The sequence below is a fragment of the Syngnathus floridae genome, chromosome 14 (genome assembly GCF_059516105.1).
Source record: "Syngnathus floridae isolate MCC-2025c chromosome 14, RoL_Sflo_1.0, whole genome shotgun sequence".
NCBI classification, from domain to species: domain Eukaryota; kingdom Metazoa; phylum Chordata; class Actinopteri; order Syngnathiformes; family Syngnathidae; genus Syngnathus; species Syngnathus floridae.
The window spans coordinates 7532541-7554016 of NC_142426.1; the positions used below are offsets into that span (position 1 = coordinate 7532541).

Here is a 21476-nt window from a genome sequence, read left to right on the forward strand (position 1 = left end):
ATGACTGGTAAGGAGAAGAGGGATGTGGGAGCTACAGGTATCGAGCCAGCCTCATGGGTGAGTCAGCGGCTGCTGGAAATAGATACTGCAGGCATGGCCTTGATCACGCTTTTCACAAAATGAATCATTTATCAGACACAAACACTGCAGTGAAAAAAGTCCAGCTTATTTTTCATCCCCTGGTTAAATTGATAAGGCAGCATATGGAAAAAAAAAAAAAAAGGGTAGTGGGTCTATAAACATAGCACGTGTCAACATTGGCAAGACCAGCCAGCATTGTTCCCCAGAGCTTTATGTTTGTGCGCATCACGTACATTTTGGCCCGGTTATGTTTACAGAAGGACATCCGGGCCGGGTGCCCAAAAAACAGGCGGCAAAGGCAACCCGATTTGGGCAAATTCATTCTTACGCCGACACTCGCGCTGGAACTGGCAGCGAACACACACACGGAGTCGAGGACCTGATGCAAATGATGCAAACACACAAAACACCATTCCAGCTTTCCTCTCCCGTGTTGCCTCACCTTTTTGTTTCCATCCCTCACACACACACCAAGTTGAGCGGCCCATTGCCTATTCTTCCTCCAGTTCATTTGTGTAAGCAATGGCCCACGTGCATGAAAGGAGCCTTGAATAAAAGCCGATCGCAGGGAGTCTGATTCGGGAATAATCTGTCGTCCTCAGAGGCTCTAATGCTTTGACTCCTATAGACTGCAGAAGGACTGAAGAGGAGCACTTTAAATGCTAATGGCCCTTTATGAGAATAGATCACCACACAACACAATGAAAAAGAAGACCCGCGAGTCACCTCCATCTACAAGGCTCGCTTTCCGCTCGCCACTCTCAACACACACATCAAATTTGGCCGTGTCGCACACTTTCATGCGTGGAGAATCGTATGCACGGAGAAGAAGGGGGAAGGGAAGTAAACAAATGTAAAACCCAGCCACATGTTTCTTCACTCAAGGAGTGTAATCCTCTTGCAGGATGACTTGACTGTTATTGTTTTTTTTTTTTTTGGCTGCTTGAGCCGCCGGCCTAGCGCAAACGCTCGAGGGGGGGAGTTGGGATTTGACCCGACTGTCTGTCATACGAAGAGTGCTTTTATGCTGATGGTGCCATCAGATCATCTTTTTCCTTCTCTTTCCTCACCCTGAGCCTCCCCTCACCCCATGCTTCCCTTTCTCCAAAAATGGGGCACTGTGAAGTGAGTGTAATCAGGATTACACCGCACAAACCACCCGCACAGCAAACACGCACAAAGCAACCTCCACTCCTCGAGGAGTCGACGCATTCGCACGCAGCCACAACACACCCCGCTGCAGTGATGAGATGCTCTCGCCCACTAGAGGCTTTGCAACTTGCACAAGTGCAGATATCCACCTTTCCTGAAGGCTCAAAGAAATGACTGCAATGTGTATAGAAGTGCTTGCTTTGCAGGGGAAGTGAAGGCGGGGCGGGGCGAGGAGTGAGCTCGGACAGACAGCGAGGTCGGGGCGGAGATAGATGACTGCAAAAAAAAAAAAAAAAAATGAATAAAACACCATGAGAAGGAATTAGAAAGGAACTGCTGTGGGCTATAAGAAGCCTAGTGAGAGAAATGTGATTTGGAAATGAGTAGCGTGTGGGTAATGGAACAGAAAAGGTAACATCCAAGAGCTGAATGACGATAAACTGCCACATCTTCGTCCATTAGCAATCCTATGGAGCAGTAAACCACATCCTGAGGCCCACCTCAAGCACCACACCAGCTGCTATTAGTGATGCTCAACCATGATCCGAAATGCTGACATGAAGCATGGTAGTGGACAAAAATACTTAGCCACTAGCCATTAGCCACACCAAATAGCCACAAGCATCTTTGCGACATCAGTGGCGATTTCTGGAGTGAATCAATTTCATGCGATATTTTTTTGGAGACGTAACACTTCATGCAGATGAATATCTAGAAGCCAAGTAGATCCATATCGTGTTTGCAACAAGTGGCCTCACGGAAGCCCATGTTGGTGTGATTATCATATCCTGCCCTTTAAAGTGGCGTGAAGTCTAAGCCGTTAAGCCTTTATATTAAAAAGCAATGAGGGTGAAGGTCATGCCAAAATACTTGCATGCAGTATTGTGATTCATCCCATAAAACATTCATACGTAAAAAAAATCCTCCACTAATGTTTGTCTGCAGTCACCATGCATCTTTAAAATCACAGCAGTATAATTGAATCCAGCCGGTCTATTGTTTTGCAACGTAATTACATCATACCAGAAGAACATTACCTGTACACTAATTTAATTTCGAAGATTCTTTTTAATCTTATTTAACAATGCAGACTGCTCAACAAAAAAAAATCATCAAGTCATCTTGAAATCCAGTACGAGCACTAATAGATTCCGCCTTCAAAAATATATTAATGCTGACTATTTGTTCAGAGACTAATCAAATTTATGAAATTATATTTTTGTTTTATTTGTTATGTAGTTGAAGAACTGCGCGGCATCCTAATATTACGTTTCATAATATTGGTAAAGTATATTATTATTTGCAAGTGGAATATTGTTGACATCCTCACAATTGCAAGCACACAGAGATTAGGACGAATCAAATCATGATGTCATGATGAATTCATTTGGATGAAAGTTAACACAAACATAAACAAGGCACACGCTCCAGGAGAGCCCCCCCCCCCCTTCCCCCCCTCAGGTGAAGTTCATGTGGTAATGGCTTTTAGATTGGGGCTGTGTACATAGATGATGGGCCCGGTTAACAGATGGCCAAGGGACGGCCGGGCCAACCTTCTGTTCATCACTCAGCAGAGCCCTCTCTTCCGTTCTTCCCTCCTTTCTCTCTTCCTCCCATTCCATCTCTTTTGTTTCACTTGACTCACGCCACCACCCGTTTCTTCACCCTCGAGCAAGTGTGCTTCACCTCGCCTCGACCTCCCCTCCCTTCCTCAATTTCCGCCGGCAGATACGGGTTGTCTGCCAGCTTCAAGTCTAATCCGCCTGATTTTTTTTTTTTTCTTCTCATGGAGTGTAGTCGCTCTAGCGGCCACCCCTTCCCATTTCTTTGTCCTCTGCTGCTGCTGTGCTGGGCAGATGGCCAGCGCTCACAGCTGCAAGTCAAGTTCATAGCGTGTTGGAGCACCACATTGGGGAACATTCCTCCGAGGAGGCTGTGAACCAGTGATTAACCAGCACTTTGGCCAAGACTTGCGAGTGATTGGGGCACGCTGGGATGCAGCAGGCCTGATAGCCTGCGAGCCTGATGCGACTATAAAAAGAACAGCTTCATGCAGAGGTCGAGCCTTGGCCCCGGCTCTTGACGGCGACGGGGGAACAACAACTGAAGCCAGGTGCCTGCATGAGTGATGAAACACCCAAAGCCATGTGTTCCTTTGTCCAGAGTTGGCCAAAGTACTCACTCAGTAAAGTTCAAATACTAAAAAAAAATTAAAAATACATAAAAAATTAAGGCGTAACAATTTCATTCGAAACCTTACACCTGCTCAGACCAAATCTTAATCCAGCACAGTACAGACAGCTGGTTTAGTTTTGATTCAGAAATATGAAACAGAAATGTTCAAATATGTGTGAATATTCTAATAAAATAGTACCGTATTTTCCGCATTATAAGGCGCACCTAAAAACCTCCAATTTTCTCAAAAGCCGACAGTGCCCCTTATAATCCGGTGCGCCTTATATATGGCCCAATATGGATTCGTGGATGAGGACTAATTTATTAAAGTAAGCTTTACGTGTTTATTTTGTGTGATATTAACGTTTGAGCAATATTGAGTTATTGATATATTGTTATTGTTTTCACTATTTCGAGCGTTACTATATTGTGATTGCATTAACGTTTGAACAACGTTGAGTTATTTATTCTATGCGCCTTATAATCCGGTGCGCTTTATATATGAACAAAGTTTTAAAATGGGCCATTCATTGAAGGTGCACCTTATAATCCGGTGCTTATAGAGCGGAAAATACGGTATCTAGTAATATAATATAGAAAATCTCACCTCTGATAATGGCCAGCTTTGCCGTGACTGACAGCTCTCCTTCGCTGTTCCGTGCGACACACTCGTAGATGTTCTCGTCTCGAGGTGCTCGGAGAGGTTGGATCCTCAGTACGGCGCCAGCGCCTTCGTCAAATTCGATGGTCTGGACGCAGCAGAAAAAGACATTATTTTCATCGCAGTGGAACCGGATCCACAATAGTAAACAAGACCATTGGAAGTTGATGTTTTTGCCTCAGGGTAAAGTCTTTTTGTTTGTTTTTAATGCCGTAGAAGTTGCTCTATGAATTTAATATTGGTTTTGCATTTATTATAATAATGAATACTTGAACCCCATCATGACGACACATACCTGCGGGAAACTGGTGTCTTGTGGCAAGACACCCCACAAAGTCACACTTACCATTCTGGGCTCACTCTTTGGAATGCAATATAGCACCAAGTTACAATCAATTATTCATTTTCAGGCAAGCGTGGTTTAAGTTGCATGCAGATATGAAATGAAGGAGATACTAAAGCTTTATTCACATACAAGTTGCTTATTTGTGCTTCAACCCCCGCAACCCCATCTCCCTTGCTTCCTCCTAAAAAAAAAAAAAAAAAAATTTGGCCTGTGATGATTTGCAGCTGTTCAACGCTCCAAGCAAGCCACGGATTGCTTCATTTAATCTCATTTCCCAATGGGTCGGCCTCAACTGCCCAATAACATAATGCAGAATCAAATAAATAAAAATAAAGCAAATAAAATATATATATTAATAAAATATAAATAAATATAATAAAAAAAACTATTTGTGAGAGCTGTGCATGCCATGCAGCAAAATGATCTTCACATTGCGCACTGTGACAACCACCTCGATACGCTGAGAGTTGACCTTCTTGCCCTTCTTGTTCCAGTAGACAACCGGCTTGGGATTCCCGGTGGCCTGGCACACAAACGACGCCACACCCCCTGATACACCAATCTGGTCTGTGGGAATCTTGGTAAACTTGGGCCCAGCTGAGAGGAGAGAAGAAAAAAAAAAGTCTCATTCATGTGAAAGTTGATCTCCGAGACTGACAATAAACACCCTCCTGACCACTCTCAAATTTGCACTGGTCACAGTTTGTTTTGTGCTGCCTTGTGTTGAGCTAAATTCCCGGGTATCATCTAGAGGACACGCTGAAGGACTTCCTGTGGGTCATAAATAAAAGATTGGGTTGGGCTTTAGAGGAACGGCTCGCTCTCTCCGTCCACGCTGCTTCTTCCGGGCCAGTCGAGCCCTGAACTGCAGCAAAGACTCTCTTATGTAAGTGCGCATTATTTAAGCATCTAATTGGGGGGTATTAATAACAGATAGTTCCATTTGTCAGCAGAAGTATCACCTTGGAGGATTTGTACATTGGTAAGATCTCTAGCATTTCAGTCAGTCTATCAACATTACTGTTAATTTGCTTTAGCCAGAGGGGAGAATTGGAGGAGAATGATGGGGACTATTATACTTTGTGTTGGAGTGCCGAATTAGAAAAGTGCTGCAATTGCCCTGTGCACGAAAACAGCAATTTTCCAAGCAGGCCATTGAGCCAATCGTAGAGAAGCTCCATTTTTTCCTTGCGAGTGAGTCAAATCAATCAAACAGCCAACGTGCAGCCAGCCCTTGCTATCTGCCTGTGGACTGTTGCCATGGTGGCCAGCTTAACTCCTCGTCAGCTAGAGAATCGCCGCGATCCATCAGGGTGAAGGCAGGATGACCCTTACCATGGCAACCCGAGTCCCTCCTCCCACTCCCCTAAGTCTGGGCGGCTAAGGTCCTGCTGTGTGGACTCGCTCTTCATTCTCTGAAGACGGACTGAGAAAAAAAACTATTAAATAATCACTCGCGGATTGCAAAAGGCTGTTTGCAGATTTTCACAAAATCAAGCCCTTGCTAAAATATCGGCTTTTCTGAGATGTGAGGTTATAGCTTGTTATTGAGGTTGATAAGAACTGAGTGGATCTGATTCTATTATCGACACTCCTTAATTCCTTCTCAGCTTTCTCCTACACATCTGGAAGGGGCAAAAATCAAGGGGAAATATGTATTCGGAAACGTTTTTAAAAATCACCCCACCCCTCCGAAAGTCTCAGTTCCAGCTGGAGGAAAAACAAGACTCCCACATGAATAAGGCTCTGTGGGTGTGGTATTCCTCTGGTGATAGGCCATCTTGTTCTGGAACCTAATGCAGATGCTGTGACCAGAAATTCTTTCATCAGACCATTGCACAATTTCTGACTCGTATTTAGAATACATGAATATTGTCAGTTTGAATGTTTTTGTATTATTTCTAATAACACACACAAACTGCTGTGTGCTATAAAGAAAAAATAATAAAGCAAATCCTGAATGTCAAAAATGAAATGGTCTCCTTTAATACTTGGCCACAATCCGCAACAGGATGATACCTAAAGCTGGAGTTGGCACAGTGCAGTCAATCAGAACAAATTCAAGGCCGTCATTGGAAGTCCCAAGAGCACCGTATTACCGGCCTACTAAACTTAAAGAGAGGGGCTTGGGGACGAGCCCCTAAAAACCTGCTAAAGTACAAAAAAAAAAAATTGCAACCTCCTTGTTTCTGTGCCGGTATTATGTCTGAATTTCATATGCCTTGTTGAGCTCCAACATGATCTCACAGGCTTTACGTACAGTCCGGAATGTTTTCTGTACTCTCTTAAATGCGCTTCAACACCAATCCTCTTGCAAAAGCGACCCCGCTGGCAACGTTACCACTTAAGCCTCTTCTTAAAGCCAGGGAAAAGCCCTGCAAGGCACTGACTTTGGCCGGATTTGCACTGAACAAAAACTTAGGACTGCGCCGTTGGCCGGAAAATAAGGAACTAATGAGGGGATCTTTCGCTTAATAAAAGCTTTCACTTGTTTCACCAGAGTAAGTCGACTAATCTTGCACCAATTGCCTACTTTTGTGAATCTTTTTAAACCCGTGATGATCGAAGTGACTGATTGAGTCTGCGCTCAGCGGTAACAAAAGCCAGCGACATTGGAACGAATGGAGGTGACGATCCATTTAAAGTGGTAAATTCAAATTAAATGCATCCTCTTTTGAAAGACGGGCCAGGGAGAACTGCTGTTTCAAATTGCAATTTGCTCTTGTAGAGAAATGTATTTGACTGATGTCAGAGGTTTACATTGAAATGCTCTGACAAGCCTTTAGGTCATGTTCACTAATTTCTTTCCATTTGTGTGTTTTGACAAATGCCAATTTACTCTCATTTTATATATATTTTTCATATATTTTTCATATATATATATATGTTTTTTTTTTCCCACTACTGCAACATATTATGCTAACCGTATGCTAATGTAGGATTGATCATTCAAATGATTTTTCTTTTTAATATTCAATATTTGGTTATATGCCTCACAAATGAAATATGCATTTTTGGTATTCTCTCTGCTGCATTTTCATGAGATGCCTCTAAGTTTCAATTGACAGGTTGCTATGGAAATCTTTACTGAATATTTACGATACATTCCATCTATTGTATAATTCAATGATATGACAGCGACAATAGCGTGGTCTCAAATTAGTCGTACAAATAAAAAAGAACATTACAACAGCAATACCTTACAGAGAAATGTCATTTACATTGTTTGTTTCGCGAGTGCATGCATGTGTGTGTTTGTGAATGGACGCATATATGTGTGTGTGAGCTGACCACTGAGGCAGGAAATCTGTGCAAATGTTGTCATCAAAAGGATGATGAGAAACATGCTGATGGGACCTCCCGGCTTATCAAAACACATTAACAAGCAGCAGTCCAGTTCCAATGTACTCACAAAGCGGCTTTCACTCTTCTATATCACACACACACACACATGCTTTCTTCCAGACGTGCAAACACGACCATGCCAAATCCCACACTTCTATACGATCACACTACGGTACAATACATTCACACCTGATTATACAGCAGCTGCCATTGAGGTGCAGAAGTGAGACAGCCACGATTGGTTGGATATGGTTGCAAGGTTGTCTTGGAAGGTAACACGACGGCGAACGCTCAAATCTGATTGACGGACGGACTAGTTCAATGTCAACATGCAATCTTTCCAGACATGGTGTCTATTTCCTGAGATGTGCTCCCTATCACAGAACTTTAGTTGCCATGGCAACGAAATAATGTAGGACAGCCTGTTCTCAAGATTTTTGGAAGGTTTCAGACAAAAGGAACCAATTGTAATGAAGATAAACTGACAGAGTATTGTGTGAAGGTCCTGGGGAATTATTTTTGTTGGATTCGGCGATTATTTTGGCGGTAAGAGCTAGGAGCGAGAATTTCTGCAGCTTTACTTTTTTATTTTTTCCAAATTCTGTGTTTATTTTTTTGTTTTGTAGTGATGCATTTTTTATTTTGTTTTGTTTTGTTTTGTTTTTACATAGCTCCCGAGACCTCTACCTCTGGCAGGATTTTTACTTTCTGGACCGGTATTTGACACCTAAACAAACAAAACAAAAATCTAACAATGACTACACTGTTTCAATTTTGGAATATTTGATTGACAGAAAATAACAGCAGAAATCTCCTTGTGACTATTGTGTGTTGGATGTGACTTTAAGGGGCGTGGCCTACTGAATTAGTATATGTGTAACAGGCAAAAGTTAGCTTTTGTTATGAACGAGCGTACATATGCTTGAATAACATGAAAAATACATACCTGGCATTGCAGAAAGACTGTTGAGTTTAATTAGCAGGATGATAAGATGCAGAAGGAGACACAGGGGGGAGGTCCTGAGCCTTCTGGACTGGACCAGTGCACGGCCTGTATTGCACAAATGCATGGTACCAATTTCGGCTGCTTGAAGATGACTGAAATATGGTTGGGGCTTCACTCAGCAGGGGTAGGCACTCTGCAGACACACATACAAATACGTGACGGTCAGCCAAAAGGAATAAAAACATAGCCGACCTATCTCTGATTCATGGCTGAAATGTCAGTGCACCGAGAAGGCAAGAGGGGACTCATCCAAATATTCAAAGAGAGGTGGAGAAAACCACTTGGAAGAAAAATTAAAGGGAAATTCATGCTAATGCAGGATTAAGTCTTTTGATTTAGCCAGAGCACTTCTAACTGGGATTAAGCACTCGTGTGGGCCAGCCCTGACTCAACTAATACCAGAACAAAAGCACCACTGTGCACCAACTAAAACAAGAACCAGGCTGAAATTGTTATTTTGCCACACCGCTTCGGCATTAATGAGCCATTGTGCGAGCGAACCGTGAAATAAGCTGCGGTGATACATTTTTAAGTTGCTTTACTCTCTTCAAAAGTCATAATAATTTAATTTATCTTTAGCTCTGATTTAAGTAATTCGATTTCACTGTTATGGGGGAACATAAAGGAGTCAATTAATAATAGCGTGTGTGCTAGCGTAATGGAAAATATTTCATTCAGGGATCAGAATGCGGCAAAAAATGGCAAATTTAAGGGAGGTCGTCATTGGCAGCCGGCCTCGTAAAAAAAACACATCATTCAGGTCGAGCAGATCGAGAGCTCACTGTCCCTTGGTCAATAATTTCGTCCTCCACTCGTTCGTGTCGGAACACAGGTGGGGGAGAAAGAAGCTTTTGTTAACCTGTCGACACAAGACGAGCACTAAAGTGTGAAGATGAAAATAACAGGCACACAGATGGGCTCACCAAAAATAATTCAATAATCAACACCAGTGGAAGAAAGAATTTGAAAAATACAAAATGGGTGGTGGCTGCTCAGTGGAACATGTGGCCAGAACATCTGCCTCATAATTTTTTGTCGGAATCTTTGTTCCCTTTTTCCCACTCAATTTGTGTAAGTTTTCCAGTAATCCAGTTTCCTTCCACATTCTCAAACCATCCAGAGGTTTACTGAAACTCAAAACTGCCCTTAGGCGTTAATCTGAGTGTGAATGCTTATTTGTCAATTCCTGTGATTGACTGGTGAGTATAATCCACCTTGCACTCACAGTCATGTGAAATAGACTCCAGCTCACCTCTGAACCCTGAACGGAATAAGCAGGAGAAAATGGATGGATGGACTAGGAGTCAGGGAGATCAACTGTGTGAAATCTTCTGGACTATCTATTTTAAATCAAGTGCCAGTAAATTGTTCAAGTTGTGAGGAGAAATCTAAAACCACCCAAAAGCCAATTATCTTATTAGCCCACCGGCCCCCCCAGGAGCATTGAAGAAAAATTGTGAGCCTGTCGGGCATTTACGTTGCCCGTCACTACAAGAGATAAACATTTATACCGTATTTTCCGGACTATAAGGCGCACCTAAAAACCTAACATTTCTTCAAAAGCCGACAGTGCGCCTTTTATTCCAGTGCACCTTGTACATGGCCCAAATTCCTAAATTTAAACTGGCCCGAAGCATTGTGTCATGAAATCAATCATAAGTGGCCCGCTGAAGACTATGAATCACGAACCAAAAAGACTATGGATCATTCTTTTGTGATTTTAAAGTAATTTGTTGCGTCTGAAGTTGAAATAAAAAAGATAAAATGGAGAATGATTTGATTTGGATTAAAAATTTGACATGATGAATTAATGGTGCGCTTTATAGTCCGTTATATAAGGACAAAGTTTTAAAATGGGCCATTCATTGAAGGTGCGCCTTATAGTCCGGTGTGCCTTATAGTCCGGAAAATACGGTAAATATATAGATATTTGCCATATATTTTGGTATTAACAGGTGGATTAAGTCATGCAAGTCCCCACTGAACTTGCACGGGTCACCACGGCTAAGTGCCCAGAGCGTGCCAGTGCACTCGATCGTCCATATTGTCATTGACGTATCAGCATGAACAAACGCGCTGCGTCGCCGTCACCGTGTCATCCCCCCGGCCGCGTGGGCGCTAATGGTGTGTCGAGATTACCGCTGACCCTTCCTCGCCTGTTCTCCTAAACGAAAGCGGCATTTCTGGTGCGTTACATATTCAAAGACTTCCCCCCCGTCTACTTATCGAGCTAATGACCTGCTCCGACACATTACTGGCTGCCACTTCCACCTCTAAAAATAGCCAATTTGGAAAAGAAAAAAAAAAAAAGCACGTCCGTCTATCTGATATACGGGCTCGATTTGGTTCAGCGCTTGGTAGCCTCGCTCTTATCTCAGCCCGGTGTAATCGAGGTTGAATAGGAAAGCTTTCAACATGTCCGTTTTTTCAATTGAACAATATGATAAGAAGAATCAGAGCTCATTCAAGCTCCAGCGGCAACACGTTAAGTAAATTCCCCTCTTAGGGAAACTCAATTTGCTGCTGTTAATCCAACTAGGGCCGCTGCTCGGCGTGCAGACACACGGCCGCTCCGACATTTGACGCTGCTCTTATATATTTGGCCGTCTGCTCCCGGCTCGTGGAAGCCTGCCCTCAGCCTAACACTTCATATCTTTCGCTCCCTGTTGTCTTTCACCTGCTGACAAAGCCCTCTCCTTTCCCCTTCCATTTTAGTCACTCACCCAGACTCCTAAACACCTTAATCTTTCCCTGGTCTCTCTTCTGCATTAGGTGTTGTATTCCTCAAATCTCCTCATCTCCCTCCTCCGTTATCTTGTTAACCTCTTGTGATGCAGTCGTCAGTGCGGCGGGCACTCTTACGTCCCCCCCCACCCCCTAACCTCCCGCTCATGGCCAAATCCTTTCTCCCGTGCCCAGCTGCTCGGCATCGGCCCCTCCAGCTGCTGCTGAGGATTCACACAACAGCGTTTTGCAGATGGGTTATTGGAGGGAGCCGGCCAAAGCAGATGCGGCGAACAGTGGCCTGCTGGTGGTTGGGTTGAAGTCTTTGGGCGGGTAGCAAGAAATGTTGCTGGAGCTTCAAAGAGACATGTTTTGGTAAAATCTGATTTAAAAAAAAAAAAAGATTTTTTTCAGGGACCTTCTCATAAACCGAACGAAACATAGCTGCCATGTGTAGTTCTAAATTTCAATGGAATTCAAATATATTACAATATTTTCATAATGTTACCGCAACAAAAAAATTATAACACAAATTTATTGCAAATTATTTTTCGTCGACACCCAAGAAACAACTTACCAACCCGGTTTGATAACCGACAGTTTAAGGTTAATGAAGAGTAAATACAGGGGAATAATGATAATAATAATAATAATAGTAATAATAATAATAAAATAGTTCTGACAAATAGAAAGCAAATCAGAAAAAATGTCAAGCATAAATTAATTCTAAGGCCAACATCACAACATGCCTGATCCTCTCCTAGCATCAAGCCAATATAACACAAGAGAAGGTGTTGGACGGAGGGGGGGGATTTGGGGGGGTGCTGTGCTTATTCCCATTTCACCGTGACAACACAGATGGTCATCCAGACAGATAGACAGATAGATGAGGGATACATGTGCTATTTATTGCACCGAGCAGATAATGACACTGCAGCTCAGGTGGTGAAATGTACACTGCTTATTGTCCTCCATCAGACTGATGCAATAACATTGTTTAGCGTGGCCTCGCTCCCCTGGGAGCCCCTGGAAGATTTTTTTTTTTGTCGCCACCTCACCCATTTACCCATGATGCCATTCACCGGCAGCAAAGGTAGCGCCAGACGATCTCCATGACAACAAGCGACGGGCGCTAAAATAAAAAAAGCTCATTTAGCACCACATTTACAAGTTATGAATTTTTTTTTTTGCGGAATTCCGATTAATTCACAGTCACTGTTTGCATGTTTACATGCCAGCCTGTGATCTAATAGTGCTCACCATGCAGCTCGAAAATAACCTTGTTTTCAATTATTCATGGCTTTGTGTGCCATTCTTTTGATAAGTTGAGAGGAAGGCAGCGTTAGTCACACACTGGGAGCGACCAGGACTAATATTACCTCACGCTTCCTGTGACCCTGCAACCTCTAGGCGAGTGACACTTGCAAATTCATGCACACCCACGAGGCAATTTACCAACACACACAAAATGGGGGGGAAAAACACACACACACACACACTAAACATAACAGATGGCAAAGCATCACGGGGGAGATTGGCAGTCGCTCTCTGTCACACTTTTTTCTTTTAAACAAAAAACTTGAAGACACACACACACAAACACACATTGAGGATCAGAAGCACAGGATGAAGTATGGCTCACTGCAGGCATGAGTTGCGTTGCCCTGGTTACATTTTTAGGAGTGGTGAAAAAACATATCTGAGACTTTCGAACAGAAAGCGCACCTGTCACTCAAAAATGAAGAATATAAATGAATGTGCATGCCTCAGCGGCATTTCTTTCTGTCATTATGCTTTCCAATGTTTACATGGTTGTTTACATTCAGAGGTTACAAACAAAAGGTTCACGTGCATCATGTAATGAGATCAAATGAGTTACTGTGGTTGTGTGGTAGATACGGCGCTTAAAGGATGACTCTCAGTTTTGACACTGACACCAATCGGATAGCACTTGATTAGATTCTATTTTGGGCCTTTCTGTTAAATGTCACTACATAATTTACACGGAGAGGCTGATTGGACACAGAATTTAAATCAGCAGGATATATCACATCATTATTCAGGACATGAATGCGTTCATAAAACAAAGTCCATCTTCAAGGCCGATATTCATGTTGTTTGTCTCGCAATAAATCTTAAAACTGGAAAAGGGGAAATGCTAGTCGAGATCAATAAACAGAGCGGCGCCGTGCCATTTGAATATTTTTATCGGTGTGAGCCGTCTTTTCGTCGGTCACATTGGGCAAAGGCAAATTAGAGAAAATCACAACATAAAATGATTTTCCCTCGGCAAATTCTCTCAATTTCTCTTTTCTTAATTCAATAGTAAAGTGTGACTAACCGGGATATATTCAAAATGATAGATTTATAGGTGCACTTTGCTTCATTTGAGCTACATTAAAAGCGGCATCACCTGTTTTTTTGGTGCTAGCGCCTGCTTTGAGTGGTAATTGAAGATGCTATTAACCTTTGCCGATGCACAACATCAGCATGTCATTAAAATTACACAAAGGCATCGCAATTGCTTCGGACCATTTTAACTGCTGGATCCATAAAATGTGCTTCAGCTGTTGCTCATCACAATTTCATAGCCAGGACAACACAAGAAATTGATGATCAGGCGTAAAAGGAGGGAAGCCTGACTAAACTTCTCTCCATGAAACGCAACATAAAATACTCTGCAAAGCTGCTACAAGCCAACAACACGGCAATAAACACCCACTCCTCTTATTGGGGCGCCGAGATCAAAAGCCAACGCTGAATCCAATAATGGAGGCAGGAGATCAGCTGGATGGAGCCATAGATGGAGTGAGTGGCTTCCACCGAGCAAAAGAACGTATTATCAAAATGGCTGAAAGTGCGTAGAGAGAAGATTATAACAGGGGATCAGCGGAGGGGAAACGCTCGCAAAGTGTTTGTGGAAGCGGGCTGTTATCTTCGCACAAGCAAGAGTGTGTCGGAATAAATCAGACACGTTCAATTCAATCATTGAATCGGAAGGCATCTAATTGCGACAAATTTTAATTAGATCGCATTAGGGAGCGATTTTGGATACAAAAATGTGTCAAAAAACTGTCAAATATTGTGTTTTTATATTAATATACCCCCGTATGTCAACTAAGGTCAATGCTTGCTCACTCAGTGATAACAAAAACCAAGGACGGGCAAATTCTGTATTGCCTAGCATTTTTTTTTTTTTTTAAATGTCTGTCATAGACGATTGCTCATTCTCTGCTTGTTTCTTTTCAGAGGCAAAAAAATTGCTATGGAGGCGGCCACTCATTTTGTAGTCTGACAGTTGAGTCCTTGTCAACTCGCTGTCCCTATTAGCATATCTAAGGCCTCCTTAATACTCGTAATAGCAGCTACTTTGTGTATATACTGATCATACTGATTCCTGCATGACAGTCGTTAGACAATTTTATGCTCTTGGAAGATCTATAAATCGTCTCTCCATTCATCCAGCCATCACTCCATCAAGCCACATAGCCATCATTTCAGAAGGGGAACACAATTTTGAATGAGCAAATGACATTCAAATGCTACTTTACATAGTGATCCAAAAAAAAAAAAAACAGCAATGTCAATTTGAGGTCAAACTGCACGATTATGATCAAAATAATAATCTGGATTCTTTTTTTTTATAGGTATTTTACTGAAGCCTTTAATCATGCGTTCGCCCCCCTGGTGGTTGGCCGCAGATGTCAACGGCAGCGAATGAGTTCATGCTTTTAAAAGTCTAAGGCAGGAGTGTCAAACTCATTTTTTTACGGGCCGCATTGTAGTCATAACTTCTTTCGGAGGGCCATTATGACCGTCAACCCAAATAAATGTATGAGCACACAGTAAAAGCTACAAAACAAACTGACAAATCACTCGTTTTCAAATCAGACGAGTAAAAACTGGTCAAATATTTCCAAAAATATTATTAAAAGTGAAGACAATTTGCAATTCTAGTAATGACACACAAATTTGATGCATAATTTGTCTTCGCGGGCCACATAGAATGATGTGGCGGGCCGTATCTGGCCCCCGGGGCCTTGAGTTTGACACCTGTAGTCGAAGGGCCAGATTCCGAATGTGCCACCATCACACACCTGTTGTCATCATTTTCCATGAGATGCAATTGTTAAATGTCTATTGTGAAAACAACGCCCACACACACACACACACACAAAAGACAAACACATCCATTGGAGGCACACTGAAGCCAATTAGCGAGTTCCTCCAGGAGAAAGGCTCCCTGACAACACGGAACAACACTGTCTCCCAGGATTGTCATCGTTAGTCTTCCCATACCAAACCTTCGTTAACGCGATATGCAAAAGACACCTTCTTTATTCATGTCAGGCATCTTGATTTGTTAGAAATGATCATCATGGGCTGATAACCGTAGCCTGAAGAAACACAGTCACTAATTGTTTTAGCATTCCAAAAGAATCCATGTTGGATGCTTTTAATGTGAGCAGACTTGCTTGGATTGGAATAAAAATGTCTTTTCTGTTATGATGCAGTTAGTGTAAATGCAGACAGGCATCTGGCACCAAAACTGAAATAAAATCATAACGGTATAACGCAGACTGTGCTGACGATTACTTTTCGCCACCTCCTGTGCTGCAATCTAGACGCAATTATTTATTCATTCCCAGTTTATGCAAAAGATCCGCAGCCCGATCAGGATGATTTTATTAATTTCCTGGAGATGTTTTGATTCTCTCCTGTATATTTGCACTACCATGGTACTACCTGAGTCACATGACCTGCCGCCCAGAGGGAGCTCATTATCTCACAATGGCAACGCTGCTGAGATCATCCATGAAACTTTACTTTACATGATGGCATTTGCTTAAGGTTAAGATGGAGCAACGACAGAACCCAACAGCATTGCTGATGGATGAGTTTCATTTCGGCGAGGCGGCGTATGCTATAGCGACCGAATTCCGCTTAAATGCTCCTCACGCGTCCCGGCCTTGCCGTTTTGTCACTAACCAGCCATTACGCGACTTCCTGATGGAGATGAGATTTGTGACGGCGAATGAATTTCTCCTTGAGGAACGATCAAGTTGTGTATCGAATCAAAAACTGAAGTAATGGACTAGAAAAAAAACGGTTTGTCCTCTGTCTTGCCCAGATTGGACCAAAATGTGTCCCTGGTAAGTGTTACGGATGCCAAGGGGAACAGACGTCTGCTCGGATGCTTTCCATCACTGACTAGTCATTATTTTCCACCCGTTTATATAAATAAAAACCTTTATTTAATCAAGTAAAGCACTTAGAACCGATTCTTATTTAATTCATTAGGCTTAATGATGATTCATCATTGGCTGAAAAACAACTAATTACAGTAAAGTCAGACCGATACCAAGTCCCGATACTTGCATCTTACAGTCTGGATGAATTTGTAATTTATTGCCATGAAAAATATATGATGCCAGTTCTTGGAGCAAGTTTTTGATTCTGTTTTGTTTTGTGTCAGCCATCTTGTCAGTCAGTCCGAATGGCTTTTGTCAGTTAGAGATGTAACTGTCAAACTAAGTCAATGTCCTCACATCTCCCTCCCATTACTAATGACCTCCGATTATCCACACGTTTCGCCATGTTGCGCACACGAGCACTTTGACCTCGGCGAAGAAAGTTTCATTTCAAAGAAGGAGGCGACGCGGAGGTATAATAACGTCCTCCTTTGCATACGAGGGAAGAGAAAGGTGGCGTAGGAGAACGATGAAGATGTCTTTAGATGTGTCAGCTGCGATCAAAGGGTGGCTGAAGACAAGAGACAAGTGGACAGGAGAGGAGGAGATGAGAGGTCGTGAAGGAGTGTGCATAATTCATCCCTGCTGACACATCGCAACCTGTGATTCATCTGGAGAAGGGCATCAAGTCAAGTCACCATCCCGCCATCTCCTAGCCTTCACTTTTGTGCACACACGCAACCGTAATGGCAAACAGCCACCTGCTTTAAAAATGGATGTGCGTGTGTCTAGGGACCTTCAAGAAGGTCTCATACTTGGGCAGATACTTTGGTTACACACACGACCTCAATAATATAGGCACAATCTTGAAGAGATCCAATACATAATTTTGATTCATTTTTATTCAATTTTAATTTAATTAATTTAAATGTTTGCTTCATTATTATTATTAATAATAATTATTATTATTATTAAACGCACATGTATAAAGTTAGGTTTTCATATTGAGCTCTTTTTCTCAAATGCAGCTTTTATTTACTTTGAGCCAAAGCTGTGATTCATGACACCTTTGGTAATTTTGTAGACGGAAACACTTTTTTTTTAATGCTGATCCCATTTCACAGTTGTTCATGTGTTGCGTGGATGAAACGTCAAACGTTCTTGGAAATTTTGTTGCTTTCTGTGTTTTTCTTCGCCTGTTTGTCATGTAATTAATGTTTACTTGCTGTTTGCTTCCAGCCGCTGTACTTTTTTTTTTTGAAGCTGCAATTACGGGAGCTGCGTCGGGGTACTTTGTGTGAATGAATGTCAATGTTTTTTTTTTTTTTCTTCCCGTATTATAAAATGTCTCACTAGGGCATTGAAAATCACGATACTACTGTCTTTGTTCTTTTGTATTATTATTTTGTTATATTTGAGTGAAATATTTGTGGTTTTGCTAATATTTTACGACAATAAATTACAAATTCATCCAGAAAATAAATGTAAAATGCAATGGCAAGTATCGGTACTTGGTATCGGCGACTATGGGTTGCTCCTAAATGCCACATGCGCCGTTTGAGCCGACTTGGAAATAACCCCCGAAGGTCAATTAATCTCGGGGCCTTGAAAACAACCGACTTCTTGTCATCTTGTCATACATGTGACCTCTGCATCAAAGTTGCCTTGATGTTCTCATTCCTTTCAGACCAACAGAAGGTTAGGAGAGAACGTGAGGACGGTCACGTGAGGCACAGGAAGAAAGCCAGCAATGCGATACCGTGAGCATGTGGGAATGAGACTTCAATGAAGGACTTTGACGAGCAAAACCAAAGCGGCTAAGCTGGGACTGCGTGTCATTTGGCATATTCAAGATGGGACGGCTTTTGCAGTTACTTGAGAGAGGCGGGAAAGCATCGAGGCCTCGGGTTGAACCCTGTGAAATGCTATTTGAGGGAATTCATGCCATGAGTGATTTCATAGCGCTTCCTCGCAGAGTGAATATCTGCAAGACGGAGATTTTTGAAGCTCTTGGGTGGAGACGAGGATGACTAAAGAATTCATTCACTTTGCGACCAATGGCCTATTCCTGTCAAGCAAATGCCAAAATCTGCATTTCGGTCTGTCCCGTTAAGGTGAAGACAGTTGGAGTGGGCAGGGGGGGGGGGGGGATACGCACGCTAAAAAAGGGAATTCAAGCGTGAGAAATGACTGATTAAAATAATTAGAGATGTGGAAATGGTCTGGAACAATAACCAGCAGACACATTATGCCGCGGGGGAAAATGTCCCATCTGTGCGTGTCGGAAAAAGACTTGGCCCAAACGGCACAACATTTGGGCGTACGCAAGCGAGGGGAAACCACTGGAAAGCCAAAGAGGCACTCTGTAGAAGTGTACTTATTCAAACCCTAAAAACAAGCATCAGCAGTGGGGGAATTGTGCACGAGTAAATCAATGTATAATTAAACGATGCTCAGCTCAGGAGCCTTCCTGCCTGCCTGCGCGTGTGCGTGTTGGGAGAAAACCCAACTGTGTGTAATTATAGACATACACCAGTATACACGCACGTTGATATTTGTGCACACTTTGACATCAGCATATGTAGCAGCAAGTCTATTGTCTAGAAAACAGCCTGCTTAAATAAGTCCTTCCACTTTGCCACCTGGTGCCAAACACACACACACAAATCTATATTTCCCAGTAAAGCCGATACCTAGTGTTGAAACACTCCGAACTGGTGAATACCTTGCAGGCATTTGAAATTAGAGTGAGTGACAAACAAAGGATGTTCCGACGTGCATGCAAGCTCTGCCAACAATAAGCACAGAGGGGGCGATGTGAGGGGGTAGGAGGGGGGTGCATGGCACACGCTCCAGTGTGCTGTTATCAACCAACCTGAACACAAGTCACAAGAAATGGGCTGACACCCCCGCGTGCATGCCTCCCTCTCGTTTCAAATAGAAGAAAGCAAAAACTAAAAAAGCGTCCGGGGTGGGATGTCGTGTGGATTACCTTGGTAGGATGTGCACCGTCTCCTCCTGCGCCGTGTGCGAGATGCATGGGTGGATTTACAACTGGAAGAAGCTTCCTCCTCTGTCGTGTAATCCAGTGGCAGCCCGGCTCCACTCAAAAAAAGGGGGGCTGCCTTATACAGGGGGATGCATGTCCTGCAGCTCCTCGACGCCTTTTTGGGGGAGCAGAAGTGGTCGCTCGCTCGCTTGGTTGGGCGGCTTCAGGTACTGAGGCTGCTTGATGTCATTGTGAGCCGCTCGCTGTCTTCTGCCTCAGCGTCCTTCTCCTTTTCTCTCCTCCTCCTCCTCCCCCCCTCCCAGCGCTCTCTTTCCTCTCTTTCATGCACACGCCAAAGCTCTTCCCCCACCACCCTCCCCCCGACGTATGACGTGATGCAGGAGAGGTCTCCTATAGCAACCGTATCCCCCCCCCCCCCATCACCAGCCTCCCCTCCCCATACTCAAACTGGGCCGCTGACTGGTGGAATAGTGGGTAGTGTTAGATTATTTTTGTGTAACCAGGGGCTAAAAGGGAAGAAGAAAAAAACGTTAAATGCATAATAATGTCACATTATACATATTGTGAAGCCTTTTAAAAATGTATATTGTATCAGATGTTATTACCAAGTATTGAGCAGTACAGTTGAAAATCAAAAACAATAAGACTTTCACCTGCCAGATCTAAATGGTCCTCTTGTTGGTTCATTACAAGCCATTCTTCAATGATCAGCTTTTTGGAAAATGAAGGAAAATTACAATAGGGGGTTGGCGGAGGAAGAAAAATAGCAGTAATTAATCCCTTGAACATTTATACAGGAACCATGAAGAAGGTAGTTTTATGAGGTACAGATCCAACATAAAAGTATAGTGGAAATCCGATTGTAGTCATTAGAGAGGCAATTCAGCCATACTGATTAAGTAGGCCTACTGTAAGTCTTGACAACATTTTACCCAAGGTACATACATGCTTCCTAAAATGCATTAATATTTGCATGTGTACAACTAACTTAATTTGTTTTTGTAGGATTCACTTTGTCATCAACACTACACAGTTCAAATGTTCTTCTGCACCATAAGTCTTTCTTTGTTGCAATTATGGGTCACCTAGATCACAAACAAAAACAGCAACAGACAGAGGAAAAAGATGCTATACTTGCACATTAGGATGAATTTTCAAAGGTCACATTCCTGCTCATTCAAATGATCATTACGATTACATGGAATATAATTAATTAAGCACTTACTGTTAAACAATAGTGCATGTATATTGCTCACTTCTGCTGGAGAAATACATATGGACGAGCCTTTTGTTCGGCCTTCGGATTGAATACTTTAAGTCCCCCATCTAGTGGCGAGTCACTGTTATAACACTTTGTAGCAAAATGTCTATCATTCATTGACAAAAAAAAAATACACAACAAATGTGTGATTAATATTTTTGAAGTTTCTGCGGCAGCTTATTTAGGTCACCATGTTTAAATGTCATGATGAGAGCAACCATTTGAGGTCAGAAGGTCACGAGTGTTAGCCAAAAACCCAAAGTGGTGTTTTTGACTAAACAACAGCAAACCATTCATGAACATTTTTGGTCCAGATGACCTCACAGTGTTTGTCATTCCATCCACAATAAAGGGCATCTCTGTTGACCGAGTGGCATCAGTGCCAGTCACCCCGTGACCTGCCTGAGTGTGACACTGTCCCCATTTTCAGAGCAGATGCTCTGGGCAAAAGAACCCTAAAATTAGCAGAGCGAGCACCCTGTCTCTACCGCTGCCGCGCAGCAGTGACGTTCAATACTCTATT

At 42.7% G+C, this 21476-nt stretch overlaps 1 protein-coding gene across 7 annotated transcripts in view; it reads right to left on the minus strand.

Annotated features, from left to right (window-relative positions):
* Positions 1–20023, minus strand: part of LOC148387453 (receptor-type tyrosine-protein phosphatase S-like) — a 55200-nt gene extending 35177 nt beyond the window's left edge. For 3 of the 7 annotated variants that reach the window (XM_088395668.1, XM_088395667.1, XM_088395665.1), the window contains exons 1-4: positions 19675–20023; positions 8707–8899; positions 4864–5012; positions 4016–4157 (exon numbers count right to left, since the gene is read on the minus strand). In XM_088395668.1, coding sequence (XP_088251794.1) covers positions 4016–4157; positions 4864–5012; positions 8707–8830 — 415 coding nt within the window. In that variant the 5' untranslated portion in view covers positions 8831–8899; positions 19675–20023. The remainder of the gene's footprint in view (positions 1–4015; positions 4158–4863; positions 5013–8706; positions 8900–19674) is intronic. The other 4 variants (XM_088395670.1, XM_088395666.1, XM_088395671.1 and 1 more) reach the window with 2 other exon arrangements.
* Between the last annotated feature and the right edge of the window lie 1453 nt (positions 20024–21476).